Source organism: Sorghum bicolor, chromosome 3, assembly GCF_000003195.3.
Source record: "Sorghum bicolor cultivar BTx623 chromosome 3, Sorghum_bicolor_NCBIv3, whole genome shotgun sequence".
In the NCBI taxonomy this organism is placed as follows: domain Eukaryota; kingdom Viridiplantae; phylum Streptophyta; class Magnoliopsida; order Poales; family Poaceae; genus Sorghum; species Sorghum bicolor.
This window is the reverse complement of record NC_012872.2, coordinates 54,888,351-54,906,283: the sequence shown is the minus strand read 5'-3', so window position 1 is coordinate 54,906,283 and position 17,933 is coordinate 54,888,351. Positions and strand designations below refer to the sequence as shown.

Here is a 17,933-nt window from a genome sequence, read left to right as displayed (position 1 = left end):
ACTCCAGTTTTTTGTAGAGCTGCTCCATGATGGAGTTTATGGAACAGAGTTTGCGAAGCAGTCCAAACACCCCATTATTTTATAAAAAAAATTACAACTAAATAAAACCCAAGACCCAAGTTTGAAGACACAGGTTTCGGGGCCCAGCAGTGGGTGCAGCAGTGCCTCCTGGACAACAAGACAAAACTTTCCGAAAGGCATACTCCTACTGTAGTAGGAATAGAGACGCTACTAGTGATTTCGAGTGAAGCACTAAGGCCTGGTTTAGTTCGCAAATAAATTTTGGATTTCGCTACTGTAGTACATTTGGTTTTATTTGTCAATTATTATTTAATTATAGACTAATTAGGATAAAAAGATTCGTCTCGCAAATTACAGATAAACTGTGTAATTAGTTATCTTTTTTATTTATGTTTAGTGCTTTATGCGTGTGCCGTAAGATTCGATGTGATGGAGAATTTTGAAAAATTTTGGTAACTAAACAAGGCCTGACGCTCGAGGCAATCAAGCTTTCCTAATATTAAGAGCCATTTTGCTTAGGTCTTGTTTAATCTGTGAAATTTTTTGGCTTTCGTTATTGTAGCAGTTTCGTTTGTATTTGATAATTATTATTTTATCACGGATTAAGGGCCTGTTTGGTACAGCTCACAACAGCTTCATGAGCTGTTGTGAGCTGTTTTTTTTTGCCAAACACTTATTTCCAAAACAGCTTCATGGGTGAAGCTGTTTTCTCCAACCTCTCACAAAGACATAAGTTGGGTGAAGCTGGGAAAAAGTAGCTTATTGCAGCTTCTCCCTCATTTCTCTCTCAACTATGTATGAAGTAGTTGGTGAAGCTATTTTGCCAAACACTTTTTCCAAAACAGCTCAGCTTCATCTAGAAAGTCACTCATGAAGCTATTTTCTAAAAAACAGCTTTACTAGTGAAGTTGAGCTGTGCCAAACAAGCCCTAACTAGGCTCAAAAGATTTTCGCAAATTACAGACAAACTCGTAATTAGTTTTTATTTTTGTCTATATCATGCATATGTCCAAAAACTCGATGTGACGGAAAGTCTTAAAAAAATTTAAGAACTAAACCAGACCTTATATAAAAAGTCATGGCTAAAAGTACTATTTAGAAAAAAAAAATATTGTTAAATAACTAACGGATTCGACAAATAAACTTAAGCGATCAGAACCTTAATGACATTATTTACCTCCACAAGCCGCAAACAGTAGCGACGGAGACGCAGCCGCGCGCGGGGCACAAGATACTAAATCATGTGGGGCCTTATTTACTTCAAAAGAATTTTGAAAAAAAAAGAAAATCAGATTTCTTATCACATTAAATCTTACGGCGTATACATAGAGTATGAAATATAGTTAAAATAATAATTAATTATACAATTTGCCTGTAATTTACGAGACGAATCTTTTGATCCTAGTTAGTTCATAAGTAGATAATATTTATCAAATACAAATGAAAGTATTGCGATATTCATTTTATAATTTTTTTTGAACTAAACAAGGCTCATACTTAAAGCAGCAGCATTAAGAGCATCTCCAACAACTTGGTATTTCAACATGCTATCCTACCAAATTTGCTAAAAGTATAAAAATCCTCCTCCAACAACTCCTTATCTCAACTTGCTAAATTTCCCAAGTTGCTATCCAGAGGTTTCTACTGCCGAGATTTGTCAAGTTGCTATCCCGAGCGCAACTTGTTGGAGACACAGATTCTTTTACCAAGTGAACGGGTCCCATCTGTCATTCTCTATTTTTACCAAGTGAGAATAGCAACTTATTGGAGACACATTCTTTTTTCTTTTGCTAAACAAATTAGCAACTTGCTATAACTCAAGATTTGACAAGTGAATTTTACCAAGTCGTTGAAGATGCTCTAAGATACACCATGGATCGTGCAGATCTCGCTTGCTTTTGCTCCTCAACGATTACTTTCGTCTGTGATCCCTACTCCTACCAGGGTAAACTTCACGGAAAACGCAAAAGCTTACTCAAATACTACATGGTAGTTGTTTCTTATATATATATTGACTATTAACGGAGCATGGTGGTCTTGTTTCCATACATAGTGTTGATATAATAGGAAGTAAGTTTAGCTTAATTAACTGATTAGATGGGTGACATGGTCATACATCCAACAATTCATTTTCCTCAACTTGAATTTGGATGTCTATTTTTTCTAAATAAAATAGAAAACCATCTAATCCCACTTAGACTGTCATTCTCCTCAAGCTGACTTATGTTGTTGTTATCCGCATAATATAGATCTTTGTATATATTACGATGAATTATCATGAAACTAAGAGTGCAACCACTATTTCAAGTTGTATATAATAGAAGTATAGAACTAAAAAAGGGCAAGACCACTCCTTAATCCACATACAAAGAATGAAAATAGAGGATTTTACTAGTCATCCACAAATTTGTCTTAGATTCCCATTTAGGTTTTCAAACTATTAAACTTGCATATTTGAGATCTTTTATCTTGTTCCATGTATTTATGTAGGACTAAACTTGTTAAGATCATCCAAGTCGTCTATGTGGCTTGCTAGCAAGGTAACATTGCATGGCTTAACAAATAGGTTTCTGTTTATTTTTAAAAAAGAGGTTCCAAATCAAAGGAACAACCTTCTTTATAAAAAGTATGCAAACACCTCTTGGGTCTTAAGGTATATTAGAACATAAGAAACTTAGAGAAAATTTACTGTAATAGACAAAATATGTCATAGTAAAGATTGAATTGACTATAGAGAATCAAAAGCATGAGGAGTTATACCAAACAAGCCCATAAAAAATCATTATTGATGGATGCACCATGTGACTTTGAAGAACCTTATTCAAAAAACTCCACCTACATCCTTGTCGCACTAGTTAGACTAACCATTGGAATTTGGTTATATACAATTGTTAATTGAAAATAGACATCTTCATACTAACTATAATATGTGCAAACTAAAATACTCTCTCCACAACTTTCTTAGACGTGAGGACTAGTATTCTAGATACCAAGGAAAAACTTATGAATCGACACACATGCTAATACAAGAATTAACTCGGCCGTGGGTACGGTGCTATAATGCCAAAGGACGAAGTTATCATGCGATGAGTCATGCATATGGGAAACACGCTACCCATCTTCTTCTCTGTTATGACGCCTTCTTCCTCGTGACCTTTGCTCCACCGCGTGCACCCCTCTTTCTTCCTCTTCCTCACGCATGTGCCTGCCCCCGCTGCCGCATGGTAGGGTTCGCACGACGGCCTCCTCCTCCCCCTCCTCCCGCCTCGCCCCTCATTGGTGAGCTCCGCCACGACACCCCTACCCGCCAGCCCCACTCAATCGCCTTCTCCTGCCGCGCCCTACCCTACCACCATGCCCCCCCCTCAAAGCTCCTTCTAAGACTGTTGGGAACAAATCCCCTAACCCCCTCCTACCTCCGTCGTTGGAACCCTAAGCGATGGGCTGCTATCATCGGAGCAGGCGTGGAATTCTACAAACCCTAAGCGACTGGACACTCTTGATCCAAACAAAGCAATCAGGAATTTTGTTCTTCCCGATTCTACAAACTAGGCCTTGTTTAGTTCACCCTGAAAACCAAAAAGTTTTCAAGATTTCCCGTCACATCGAATCTTATGGCACATGCATGAAACATTAAATATAGACGAAAACAAAAACTAATTACACAGTTTAGCTGGAATTCACGAGACGAATCTTTTGATCCTAGTTAGTCCATGATTGGATAATATTTGTCACAAACAAACGAAAATGATACAGTACCGAAATCTTTTCACTTTTCGGAACTAAACAAGGCCCTAGACACTCCTCAATTCGCATTCCGCTGTTGGTACCATATCCGATCAAGCGCCAACAGTTGATTTTTCCTAGGACACAGAGAGACGGAAAACCGCCGCTCCAAAGGTGGAAACGGCCCCACACCACGGGCCCCCACCCCATACGTTCCTTGTGCCAGCGCTGGTCCCTGACAGTTGTCCCCCACACTGGCGTCTTCCTCTCGTCCCCACCTGTCATCCACCATCCAAGTCAGATGCCACCGAAAATCGAAGCCTCTCGCCGTCTCGCGCACGCAGAGCCGCACCCCCCCGCCCATGTCCCCTCGTCCCTCGATAGCACCCCCTGTTTTTTCCCATCTCCAGCTCCAACTCTCCTGTCGTTGCCCCCACCTCTGCTCCCTTCTCGCCTCCCGCCGTTGCAGTTTGCAGCTTGGCAGTCTCCAACCCCAACCCGTCCGTCTCCCCTAGCCGTCGCCTTCACCTTCGCCTTCGCCGCGAAATCTAGGGTTTAAGCCGCGCATCGGGTCCCGCGCACGCACCGACCGACCACCCGGCGGTCGGCGCCGCTGGACGAGGTCGGTCAGCCAGTGTGCCTCGCGAGGAACGGCAAACCATGTCGCAGACGAACTGGGAGGCGGATAAGATGTGAGCGTGCATTGCCTGCTGTTTCCCGACGGTTTGAGATGCTTGTTTTTTTTTCCTTTTGAAACGTTTTTTTTTCTATTCTAGTGCGGTGTTTTCTGGGCGCCGTCCCGATGCTCGCGTTTGCTGTTCCACAGTTGTTTTGCTGGACAGGCATATACGCTGTCCGTTGATTCCTCGTCAGGGTTCATTGAGTCTGGCTTCTCTTGGGGATAAACTAGATATGGAGTTAGAAGGAATATTTTTGGGAGATTGCGACATGCCGGGGGAAAAATAATGCCGATTTAGTGCACTGATGAATAGCGACAATACGGTACTCGACTAAGGTACTGTCCAGTGGCTACCGTGTGGTGTCGCTGTGCATGGGCGGGTTGGTAGCTTAGTAGAGGCGTACAGATGTACTGTACTTGTGTTTTGTAAAAGCAGTGAAGACATGATCGAAGCCTTACAATTTACAGCCATTATTACGATAAAAGATGTTCGTATTCTTTAAGTCATTGACTTCTTGACTCCTTGTAGACTTCTTGACTCCTTGTAGACAATAGGACAATGCAATGTTGTACCCTTCTGAACGTTTTTTTGTTTCCATCCAGTTTATGATGGTGATGTAGTTATATAAACTAGACTAGATGCATGTTTGTTTGGACCCTCCTCAGAAGGACTGAGTGATCTATTATTTTATTACTTAATGATGAACAGGCTGGATGTGTACATATATGACTATTTTGTCAAGAGAAACCTGCAGGCTACCGCAAAGGCCTTCCAAGCAGAAGGCAAGGTCTCATCAGATCCAGTTGGTACGCCTCTCGAACAGTCACAATGAAGTCTTTTTAGCTTGGTTTCATTTTTGTGATGACATGGTTTTGAACCTATCTTTCTTGTAGCTATCGATGCTCCTGGTGGCTTTCTCTTTGAGTGGTGGTCTGTATTTTGGGATATATTCATAGCACGAACAAATGAGAAGCACTCAGATGTTGCAGCATCATATATCGAGGTATGCATGTGGACATGCTAAACCTTGCTCTTCATTCCTGCCTGTTACAACCATTTTTCTAATGTAGTTACAGAAACAATCTACCTCAACTTATTTTTTTAAATGGGTGTGCTACCCTCTGCATTACATATATTTACAACACATCCGCTGTAGCAGCAGTGGCAACAACACCAACAACAAGACTTTTAGTGCTATGCAAGTTGGGGTAAGCTAGAGCTGAAACCCCTACTTCCTTGGTACTAAAAACCTTAAAACTATATTTATAATAGGGGATCCAAAGATTATTTGTGCTTTAGGTATGTGGATAGTTGATTTCCATGTGCTCTTATCTATGGACAAGTTTCTGGGTATATATTGCACTCAAGTTCATTCGTACTACTGCCTCCTATGTCAAGTTCAGTGTACCCCTCTGTTAGAGGTTTATGTCGCCTCAATTAGAGGCAAATCTGTTCAGCCTTGCCTTAGTTAGCTGATTCGGTTAGTTTGGAAGGTTGGAGACATAATAGGAAAGAAGAGAGGAATTATAGAGAGTGATTAGCCAGGCAGGCTATTTATAAGTAACCCGTACGGGGGATTAGAGGCAAGCAGGAATTAGAAGGAAAAGCCTTCTGTCTTGCTCGTCCCACGGCCGGCCTCCTTTCTCCCTCTCAACCCTAGCCGCCACCATAACATCTGGTATCAGAGATATCTGATGCCAGGTTCTGCTGCTGATTTATCCCAACTTCCATCGTCTGCTTCATGTCGAAGGCACTGCTTCTGCTGCTGTTGATCCTTCATCTGGCATGGGCAGCGCACCTTCTTCAAGCCTTGCGGATTGGTGATCTGCAGCAGCAGATGTGCTATGGGGAGATGTGGCCATGCTGTCCCCGAAGGTGATCGTGGCGTCTGCTGAGATTCTCCCATCGATCAAGGATCTTTGTGCCAGCATAAGGGACATAATGGCCAAGATCCAAGTTGAGATCGATAAGTTGCAGCAGATCGAGAAGATGGAGATCGTGCGGGAGCAGCTGAGTAAGAAGAGTGCCCGCCAGGTGTCAGTGGTGGTACGGATGCAGGCTGCTACGCGCGGCCTCTGAGTGTGTCGGCGGGTATTGGAGATGCGCAGTCTGCAGCTGATTCAGCCTCGCATCCCTTAGCAACTCCTCCAAGTTGCGCTTCGCCGCACAAGGGCCTCGATCTTGTCCGCTGCGTCGGGGATCTTGGGCATGCTGTTTCCACCACGGATGGCAAACTCAGAGTCTGCAGCGGTGGCGGTTGGGGAGGTGCACCCCTCCTCGCCGTTCTCCATCGGAAGCCTCCTATCGTTGCGAACCAGCAGCTGTCCGGCGGGGAGAAGGCATGGGGTCACTGGCAGGCGTGCACCGCATAGCGCCGCCACATTCTGCCACCAACTGATGTGAGGGCGCCTCTGCTGGTTGCTGCTGTGGCATGGCCACCTTGCTGCCTTCTTGGTGATGCACATGCTGACGGCGCAGACAGGCGGAGCTCCATTTTCCTCGGCAAGATTGGCTGCAGTCTGTGCCTAGCTCATCCGTTCGTGCTGGATGTGGTGGCCAAGCTGCGTGGGCTTGCCCTGTTCAGCTGATGCTGATTTGTTGTGAGAGAAAAACACTGTTTCATTACTGAAGAGTAGTGCTGATAAGTTCAAGCGAACCTTCCTGTACGGACTGCTCCATGGGATCTAGGTGGTTGTACGTGTGCAGTTATTGCGTTCAGATGGTGTTCACCTTCCATTGAGGAGGCCGCCAAAATAAAGAGTCCAAATCTATTTCAGGTTGAGAATAGTAAAATGAGCTGAGATGTAGAAGGCTCGTTTTTAGGTGTTAGATCTATGTCGAGTCAAGTCATCATTATAGGCTGGTTAGGTTGCAGCTTGAGGACGAGCTGCTTGTCCAAGATGGGTGTAGTGTTAGAGGCGTATGTCATGGGTCTACCTAGTGGCTAACGGTCACGCCTCAGAGGCAAATCTGTTCAGCCTTGCCTTAGTTTGCTGATTGGGTTAGTTTGGAAGGTTGGAGGGATAATAGGAAAGAAGAGAGGGAGTGATTAGCCAGGGAGCTATTATATGTAACCCGTATGGGGATTATAGGCAAGCAGGATTTAGAAGGAAAAACCTTCTCTCTTTCTCGGCCGTGCGCAAGTCCCCCGGCCGGGTTTCTGCACAAATCATTATTGAGCTTCTCGTGTACTAGCTATTGCCACTATAACTGTTTTTACTGTTGTTTTCTGGACATGGGAGATGACTCCTGAATCGACAGTGCTAATTTAGCTGTACTTTGCTGTCTATTTTTCAGACTCAGCTAATTAAAGCAAGGGAACAGCAACACCAACAGCCACCTCAACAGCAGCAGCAACAGCAGCAGCAGCAGCAGCAGCAGCAGCAGCAGCAGCAAATACAAATGCAACAAATGCTGTTACAGAGAGCTGCTCAGCAGCAGCAGCAGCAGCAACAGCAGCAGCAGCAGCAGCAGCAGCGTAGAGATGGTTCTCTTCTCAATGGTACTGCAAGTGGATTTTCTGGGAATGATCCATTAATCCGACAAAATCCAGCTAATGCGAATTCAATGGCAGCAAAAATGTATGAAGAGAGATTGAAGCTCCCTCCCCAGAGGGATTCTCTGGATGAGGCATCAATAAAGGTACCACCCTTAGTTAGATCTGGTCGTTCTCATATTTTAGTTTACTCCTATTACATTGTGTCATAAAAACTTCAGTTGCAGCAAAGATATGGAGAAAATGTGGGGCAAGTAATTGATCCAAACCAAGCATTAATGAAAGCAGCTGCAACTGGACAATCCTCTGGGTATGTGCAAAATTTTAAGTTGCGTGTGTATTGCATATTTCATTGCTACTACAAGTTACATCAGATGGCAGACATGAATGCAGAGGGTATAGGCTTCTTTTGGCATCATGATGGATTTTCAAAAGCACTTTTTTTTTCAATTTAGGCGAAGGATTTTGTAGGAAGCGTTCTTTTGGACTGTAGTGGCAAAAAATCCTACTACAGTTGGCAGCTATTTGTCTAACTGTCTAGAATTGCAGATACCACTAATGCAGAACTGCACGGAAACCCGTGGTCTATTAGTATTATATATTGAATTGAATATTGAACTGAAAGAGATATATACATTTAGCAGCGTTATCCTAAATGCTAAATAGTAAAGAGTCGGTCACCCTTTGTTTAGCGTTTTTTTTGAAAACCACAGGAGAGCTGCGTTTCATTGTATTATAGAGAAGAAAAATAGGGTGGGTCCCCAACAGGATCCTCACTCATACGGGGACCAAATATGAGTGAGGCAATTACACACACCTTTACTGAACTCATAGAAATCAGCTGAAGCTAGACCCTAACTAAGCAGCCCTAGTCAGCCAACGCCAAACCAAGCTCAAGGAGCTTCTTTGCCCCAGCCATGCACCAGAGACTATGTTCATTCTTTAGCTCACTCCAAAGCATGCTCAGCGAAGGAGAAACCCCCTCAAACACACATGCGTTTCTATGTTTCCAAATAATCTAGGCCCCTAAAATAATTAGAGAGTTCACTCCTCTCCTGTGTTCCTTGCTCACTCTGCTGATCGTCTTGCGCCACCATTCAGCAAAACACCGCTCGTTTTGCCGGGGAGTTGAATCAGCTAAGTTCAATGGAGTGAGTAATTTGCACCATACTTGTCTTGCCATCACACAAGATGTTAGCAGATGTTGTATTGTCTCCTCTTCCTGATCGCATAGGGGGCATTTATCCGGATGTGAAAGATCCCTCTTAGCAAGCCTATCAGCTGTCCAACATCTATTACGGATCGCCAGCCACAAGAACATTTTGCATTTGCTCGGAGCCCAAGACTTCCATAGGCGGTGCCACGGCTCAAAAGTCACTGCACCATAGAAAAAAGCTTTATATGCAGATTTGGAAGAGTAGCAGCCACTTGTATCCAGCCTCCATATGTGGCGATCCTCTTGGTCAGTCAGAGTGATACTCATGAGACAATCACAAAGCTGTAGGAATTCTCTAATACCGATCCAGGATAGGCCGCCATGAATGTCTCGTGCCCATTGCACATTAGAGAGAGCTTCAGCCACAGTGCGTCTTTTGCGAATTCTTGGCGAGACATGAGCAAAAACAGTTGGCGCAAGATTTTCAATCGAGCACCCATGCTGCCACCGATCGGTCCAAAAGAGAGTATTTTGTCCATTCCCTATCTCTGTCGTGACTGCAATAGAGGACAGAGCTATAGAATTAGGATGTGTTGGGAGTTCGAGATCAGACCATGGACGATCAGCTTTAGTCTTTTTCAGCCACTGCCATCTGACTTGCAAAGCCCAGGCCACCACTTCTAAGTTAGGGTCCGATCTGCGTTGTGGTTTTCTTTCCTCAATCTTCTCTGCATTGTGGTTCACACCCTTGCAACCAATCTAGAGTCATAACTTGTTAATCATAACTCATAAGGCACATTTATGCATAAAGTATTTTGTTAAATTTTCGGCAGATTATACTTCTTGGAAATATTGCTTGTATTTCCTTTTTTTTATTGAATTCCATGACAGTAACTGTTTTCTTGTTTTTTGGGATTTCTGAAGTACAATTGGCAGTTGTTTGTCATCCAATTGATTGTCTATTGATCATTAAACACCAACTTTACTCATCTATTTAGGTTATAGGTTTTTGTTTAGTCATCAGTATGCTTGAAATATTGGTGTGAGAGACAAATAGTCTTTTGCATTTTGCAGGAATGAAGTGTTGATTATGGTTTCATCTGGATTATGTAGCAATTAATTACTCCCTCCGTTCCAAATTGTAGGCTGTTTTAGTTTTGTTTTAAGTCAAAGTTCTCTTTGATGTACTAGATATTGATCCATCTCCTACAAACTTGGTCAAAGTTAGAGGACTTGCAACAAAACTAAAACAACCTACAATTTAGCACGGAGTGGGTAGCTTTCTAGGTGTGTTTAGTCTTGCTTTCATGAATGTTGACATGCTATCTTTCATAGGCAAATTTTGCATGGGACTGCTAGTGGTTTGTCAGGTACTCCGCAACAAGTTCAGGCAAGAAGCCCACAACCACCTACGGCAAAACAGGTTACCTATGATATCAAAACGTTTGCCACTCACTTCCATGAGCAAAAAAAGAAAGAAAAACAATAAGAAGGGGTGCGGGGGTGGGGGGGCTATGTTATTGATGTTCTTATCAATGATCGTATATAATTTTTGCAGAATATTAGGACCGAGATCAATCCAGTGTTGACACCAAGAGCAGCAGGCACCGAGGGTTCATTGATTGGTCTCCAAGGTAATAGTCATCTATTATGTCAGTAGACTCACACTGTTGTCCTGTTAATTATGCCCACTGTTTCAAAGGCGTCCAGGTATACTCAGCTCGCCTTTGCGAAAACAGGGGTGCTTAGGCGTCCAGGTGGGCCCAGCACTCGCTTGGACGCCTAGTCGCCTTTGAAACCATGATTATGCCACATCATTCCTTTTGAATCTTTTGGTGATAGCATCATGTCATGTAATACTCACTACTCTAGTAGGTAGTTTTCTGAAGTTAAGCTCCCGTCTCATTTTAGCAGGATCTAATCAGGCTGGAAACAATTTAACTCTGAAAGGCTGGCCACTCACAGTAAGCTCTACTCTATGGTTGGATGTGCTTCTCTTGCATGTGCTTCATTTATGACATGTGCCTACATTCTGGATTTCGATTTAGGCTGCGTTCTGTTTTTGTTTTGCGGGCTAAACATTTACTTTAGCTCATCCCTGTGGTTGCATATCTGAGAAGCATTGTTATATTTTTCAAAATAGATTATATTGGGTTACTGTTGACTGAACTGCAAGTGTGTCCCTCTACCTACGATAGAAGCATTTAACTCACCAACATCACATATTTTACTTTCTCCGTGGTATGTGGCGCAGCTATACCAGCACATAAAAATTCCCTTCTTTGTGATCACTTGCTATATGGACATATGGATATCTGTTATATCTATTAGACTATTAGTCTTAGCATGATGATATATGAATACTAAAAGCTTAGGGCAGTCCCAATGCTGAAACTATCCTCTGGTTTCAATAGCAAGAATCTTCCTTTAGAAATTACACATCACATATTTTACTTTCTCCATGGTATGTGGTGTGGCTATAACGCACGTAAAAAATCCCTTCTTTGTGATCACTTGCTATGTGGACATATGGATATCTGTCATATCTATTAAACTATTAGGCTACTAGCATTAGGCTCAGTGGCGGTGCAGCAGAGGGCTTGCGGGCACAGCACATCATCCTTTTCCCATCGAGATGGTTGCAAGGAGGTTGGTGCCGGATCGATGGGCATTGTGCAGCTGCTTCATCCTCCTGGCCAAATCTTGGTGATGGTAATGGTGACCAAGGCAGGCCCCATACTAGAAACCGTTGGACTCACCCAATGCGACTTCGTCCATTTCTTCGGCTCTCTGTGCAGGAGCCAAAACCATTTCCTCTACAAGAAACGGTTCCCTCTTCTTTCCTCAAGTATTCTCTTGCTGTGCCATTGATTTGCTTCCTTGGCAGGCTAATTAATGCCAAGAAACTATAGCGTTGGGATTGCCTTTATACTAAAGTAAATTTGTTGATGTAATTCAACTTGTGCTAAATTCATTATGCTTTAAGCAATATAGTGGAAACACTGAACAACATCTGGGTGGACCTGGTGATCATCTGGGCTGAAGTTGCCATCTCCATATACCCCGAAGCAGTGGCTGTGTTGCTTTGCAACAGCCTTGCATTTGTTCTGCCACATATAATTCCCTTGTATTTTACAGGATCAGCTGTACCGTTGTAAATTTCTAGTTCCACTACAGATTTTGTGGTATACTTAGTTCTGGGATTGTGGCAGAAAGAATGTCTGCATTCAGCAATTTATGTAGTTTTGAAGTATAATACACATTATGTGGTTGATGCTACTATAGATGTTTTCTGTCAAACTTCTGTTTTAACATGCATTTTATTTTATCTTCTTAGGGACTTGATCATTTTCGCTCTGGAATTCTGCAGCAGAAGCCATTTATGCAATCTCCACAGCAATTTCAGCAGCTCCAGTTTCTGACTCCACAGCAGCAGCAGCAGCTTTTGCTGCATGCTCAGCAAAATCTGTCTTCCTCGATGTCAAATGATGTTGATACCAGAAGATTAAGGATGCTTCTTAACAACAGGAATGTGGTCCTTGGTCAGGATGGGCAGACTAATAGCGGTGGTGATATTATCCCAAATATTGGTTCGCCAGGGCAAAGTGGTGGATCACGTAATGATATAGATATACTAATAAAGGTATGCAAATCACTCATTTCCCAAAGTTGATACCATGAAGTAATCATATTCAGTTAAAGGTCATATCAGACACCATGCCATTAGCTTGGTATACAGAGGTTGCATGCTCCATTTGGTGAGATGACGAGTAGGGTGGATGGAGGAACATCGAGACTGAGTCGTACTTCTGCCTTAATCTGATTTTATTCGAACATATTCACCATTTGTTTACCTTTCTCCAGCTTGAGGTTCTCTTAATCTTTGCAAGTTTGTGATAGCTCTTAAATTCAGGCATAGTTTGTGCCTGTACTTTCCTTGTTTCCAGAATTGTATTCTAGCAGCTTCTGCCATGGTGCTCACTGCTTACCTAATTGAATAATGAGTTAAATGCATCAGTGGCCCTTGAACTTGTCAAGGGGTGCCACTTAGTTCCACGAACTTTGAATATGTATTTCTAGGCCCCTAATGAACTCGTTAAGTGGTGCACCACACATCCCTAAACTCGCAGGTCCATTTCTGGACCATAATGATCACTGTGGTGCGCCACTTAACAAGTTTAGCGACCTAGAAATACGTTTTCAAAGTTTGTGAACCTAAATGGCTCCCCTTGACAAGTTCGGGGCCGCTGGTGCATTTAACTTTTGAATAATTAGCCTGCTTTGTACTATGCAGCTAATCTATGTTACAGTGTGAAATGAGTGTTAAAGGACTGGTCATGTAGTTTTCTTTAATTGTTTTTCGCTGATACATGTGTACCTAACAGCCTATTTTTAACAGACAGATCCCTCCCTTTACGTTAGTCTTCTAACCATTTTTTTACTTCTGATATGAGCCATGTACTTATATTGGTATTTCTATATAGTAGAAGAAACTTGCTCTTCTACAGCAGCAACAGTCGCAGCAGCAAAGTCATAGCCAGCAGCAGCAGCTTCAGCAACCTGCACTCTCTGGACAGCAGTCTCAAAGCTCAAACCAGCTTCTCCATCAGCATGGAAAATCAGGAATTGGGAGCTTGCCTGTTGATGGAAACTTGCCAAACTCTTTTGGATTTCCTGAACAAGTATGTTTGTATGATACGACTATGTGTTTTCATGCTGCTTTTGGTATTAATGAATGATATATGGTGCAACCTGCAAATCAGAGGAGTAATTACAATCTGCAAACAGTTGTAGTTTGTCGCAACTGCAGCATCTAATGACGATCTATTTTGAATCATGTAGATCATCTTGGTTTTACTTAGGGTGCGTTTGGTGCGCTTACTAGCTTTGCTAGCTTGCCTCGCCGAGCCTTGCCCAGAGTGGAGAGCGGAATTGGCTCGCTCGGCCTGGCATGGGAAAAGCTTGATTGCACAGGCCTCGTGACGAACGGCAGAACAACCAAACGCTGCTAGCTTTTCGATTCCTGAGCTGTCTAGGCGAGGCAAGATCGTGCAAGGGTTCCAAACAGCCCCTTATTAACTTGACCTTATATGATTACCTGCTACTGCTTAGGCGGTTTGTGTACAGACAATGATATATGGTGTTCATTGAATGCCTTTTTAAGTTGGACTTTACAATTATATTGTTGCAAAGCCATTAATAAGCTGCTTTTCTCTCATTGTGTAAGTAAAGCTGGAGCTGCAGTTTGATTTTATATTTGAAGACTTGCTTTTAGCATTACTTACCCTATATGTGTTCAGAGGTCTTTGGCTACCTTGCCTAAATAGTACTATGCCCCTTGCTTACTCTCGATTTTATCATTTGATATAGAAAATTTGTAGCACTGCTTCCAAATGCTTCATATTAGCAAGAGAACTATTTGACTTGTGATTCAATCACTTATGATTTTCCTTTTGTTGTTCAGGGATCAAAGAAGAGAAAGAAACCTGTCTCATCATCTGGTAGAGCTAATAGTTCAGGAACAGCGAACACTGCTGGGCCATCTCCTAGCTCCGCACCCTCAACACCATCTACTCACACGCCAGGAGATGCAATGTCCATGCCACAGCTGCAGTATAATGGTGGCCCTTCAAAACCATTGATGATGTTTGGTTCTGATGGCAATGGAAGCTTGACTTCTCCAGCAAACCCATTGGTATTTACATGCTGATCCAGACATTCTCTTTCAAAGTGCCATTTAACACATTGCTTTGCCAGCAAGATAACAAAAACCCACAACTTCAGGGTGACGTTGACCGTTTGTTGGAAGATGGTTCCTTGGATGAAAATGTAGAATCTTTTTTATCGCAAGATGACATGGATCCTCGAGAAACAATGGGACACAGCATGGATTCTAGTAAAGGTTCGTTACTGTTTCCCACTGATGCCTTGCTCTTCTTGAGTCAGTTGGATAGCTATCATTATTTTTCTCATGCCTTTTGGTTTGGAATATGAATATTCATGCTTTTTTTCTTGAACACAGAATATCCACTCCTTTGTCTTTTACAGTGAGCTAGCAATATACTCTAGAACTTATGTATTTGCTTTATAATTCATGTTCATCATTCGTCTTCTTTTTATAAGTCAATAAGTTTGCTGTTATTTTTTCTGCAACTATTTTGAGAGGTTGGATGCAATGCTAACCTGCCAATCTCTCTTTGTTGCAGGGTTGGGTTTTACTGAGGTTGCAAAAGCCCGTGCAAGTACAAACAAAGTTGTTTGTTGCCATTTCTCATTAGATGGGAAACTCCTTGCCACCGGGGGGCATGATAAAAAGGTGTGGATGCCAAGATGAAACAAATTTGCTTTTAATAAGTGGTATAGAAATTTCATGCTACAACCTGTTTTTTTTTCAGGTCGTTTTATGGTTTACAGATGTGCTAAAACGTAAATCTGCATTAGAAGAGCACTCTTTGCTAATTACAGATGTTCGATTCAGCCCTGGCATGACCCGCCTTGCGACATCTTCCTTTGACAAAACCGTGCGGGTTTGGGATGCTGACAATGTATACGCCTTTTCATTACTATCTATCTTTAGAAATTGTACATTCGAATCGACTTACTAATTTGCTTCCTGTGTGCAGCCAGATTATTCGCTCCGTACTTTTACAGGTCATTCAGCATCTGTCATGTCACTTGATTTTCATCCAAACAAAGAAGACATCATTTGTTCGTGTGACAGTGATGGTGAAGTGCGGTGTTGGAGCATAAATAATGGTAGCTGTGTGACCTGTGTTAGGGTTTTCAATGTATGCAACACTCATTTTCTCTGATTCACTTGTGTTGTGTTTATATCATGCTAATGTAGTAATATGTGCCCCTGTTACTATTTGTATAATTTTCTTTGCAGGGAGGAGCTACTCAGTTAAGATTTCAACCTCGCCAGGGTAAATATCTGGCAGCTGCCTCAGAAAAGGGAATATCCATACTGGATGCGGAGACGCTACAAGTTTGTAGAACTCCTTTGCAGGTTGGTAACTAGATGTCACATCCAGTATGCGCTGGTGAGGCTTTCATTATTCCTTATGTGTCTATGCTAAATGCCGACCTACACACATACATTTGGTTTGATTAAAAAAAGATATAGCTGATCATTTTATTGTTTAGTTACTTGAAATGGCACCAAAATTACCAAGAGTAGTTACATGTAATGTTCTACTCTCTCTATTCCAAATTATAATACGTTGACTTTTCTAGATACCTAGCTACTTAGATGTACACTATTTCTAGATATAGTAAAAGTAATATATCTAGAAAAGCAAAAACGTCTTATAATTTGGAGTGGAGTGCTAAATTATTGAGATACAGCCTACAGATGAGCGTAGGTTTATAAGCAGTATTTTTTCTCGCACAACAAATCAATGAACCGTATTTTCAGCCATGGCTTTTGAGCCAAACTCTTGTGCTTGTGGTATGATGTGCTTTTGACCAGCTCATCACCATCCAGGCTGAATTTTGTTTTTCTTTCCTGAATTATAATATCAGTTCCTTGAGGTCCATGTCGTTATGTATTGAACCATTGTCCTAAATTGCAGTAAATGTAAGTATGCAGCTTAGCAGCTATTCTAAGTTAACTTCACTACATGGTTTTTGCATTTACTCTGCATTATTCTCGCTGTACGCAGTGTAATTTGGACTTGTGTTTTTGTGTAGGGCCACATACAGATTATTCAGTCAGTATGTTGGGATGCTGCGGGCAACTATCTAGCGTCTGTCAGTGAAGATTCTGTCAGGGTGTGGTCATTCACCTCGGGGAACGATATCGAATGCATACATGAGCTGAACTGCAGCGGGAACAAGTTCCATTCATGTGTTTTCCACCCAAGTTACCCGAATTTGCTTATAATTGGTTGTTATGAGGCAAGTTCTCCCTTATCTTGTCAGAGGCCTAAGCAAATCGCTTTTATAATATCCATCTTTCTCATTGCATTTGCCTGTATCTTTCACATCATGCAGTCTCTAGAGCTTTGGGATTTGAGGGAGAAGAATACAGTGACAATCAGCAACGCACATGAGGGCATGGTTGCAGCCCTAGCCGCGTCAAGTGCATCGGGGCTGGTTGCATCAGTGAGTCATGATCAGCTCGTTAAGCTCTGGAAGTGACACTGAACACAGCAACGCTTGCCTGTGTCACATTTCCGCTGTCGTGGCAAAAGCCGAAAGGGAAGCTGACCTTATCTCCTAGGTTAATTTGCAACTCACTATAAAGTATGTGGCGGCATGCGCAAACTATTCAAAGAGTCGTCATTAATGTGCTTCCCTCTTTTTACGTACGGCTCCTCGTTTTTTTTGTTTTGTTCTTCAGAAAAAAAAAACGTTCGTTTGTTTTCTTCTCCCTTTTCCTACCACCACTACTCTTGCATTTCCAAGAGTGTAAAAAAAACACCCAAGAAAACTTATATTGGCCTGGTCCAAGGACCAAGCCGTCGCCGTTGCTTTATTGGCGCTCCTAGCCTCCGCCTCCGATGGTTGGAAGATAAGGTTGCAAGACGAAACGGTGTAAGGATCATCCAGTTATGACTATACTGTGGCAAAGGTTAATCTCAGCCTGTTCATTTGGGTTTATCAGCTGGATTTGTCAGCCATTAGTATTTTTTTCATAAAAAATCAACCAATAGTATTTGTTTGGCTGATAAGCCATGGTGAAGGACAATGTAGGATCGTCTGCTGAAGAGAGCTAAATGTAAGCGAGGGAAGACCAAACGGTTAAATAGGAAACATATCATCAGTAGTTTTAGGTTTTTTTTCAACGGCTCTATGAGGGGATGCGGATGAAGCTATGCATATGAGGTTGCCTTAGCGTTGTCACAACTTG

The 17,933-nt window shown here is 42.3% G+C and overlaps 1 protein-coding gene across 9 annotated transcripts; it reads left to right on the top strand.

The window, feature by feature from the left end:
- Positions 4,089–17,673, top strand: LOC8082520 (transcriptional corepressor LEUNIG). Of its 9 annotated transcripts, none has more exons than XM_021457008.1 (19): positions 4,089–4,439; positions 5,136–5,233; positions 5,321–5,430; positions 7,725–7,929; positions 8,002–8,069; positions 8,151–8,233; positions 10,415–10,502; positions 10,638–10,713; positions 10,991–11,043; positions 12,417–12,722; positions 13,567–13,761; positions 14,544–14,774; positions 14,864–14,981; positions 15,286–15,395; positions 15,475–15,624; positions 15,703–15,867; positions 15,969–16,088; positions 16,772–16,978; positions 17,075–17,673. In XM_021457008.1, exons 1-19 carry the CDS (start codon positions 4,408–4,410, stop codon positions 17,219–17,221), a joined length of 2,562 nt encoding a protein of 853 aa, XP_021312683.1. In that variant the 5' UTR covers positions 4,089–4,407; the 3' UTR covers positions 17,222–17,673. The 9 variants fall into 9 exon arrangements, with proteins under 9 accessions (XP_021312683.1, XP_021312677.1, XP_021312682.1 ...); XM_021457007.1 differs by having other exon boundaries at positions 4,090–4,439; positions 8,145–8,233; positions 10,994–11,043; XM_021457006.1 differs by having other exon boundaries at positions 4,090–4,439; positions 8,145–8,233.

Coding starts and splice junctions, on each gene's coding strand:
- LOC8082520 (XM_021457000.1), top strand. CDS start 4,408: ATGTCGCAGACGAACTGGGAGGCGGATAAGAT. Junction 15,625..15,702: donor GGGTTTGGGATGCTGACAAT/GTATACGCCTTT, acceptor TCCTGTGTGCAG/CCAGATTATTCGCTCCGTAC. Junction 15,868..15,968: donor CCTGTGTTAGGGTTTTCAAT/GTATGCAACACT, acceptor TTTTCTTTGCAG/GGAGGAGCTACTCAGTTAAG.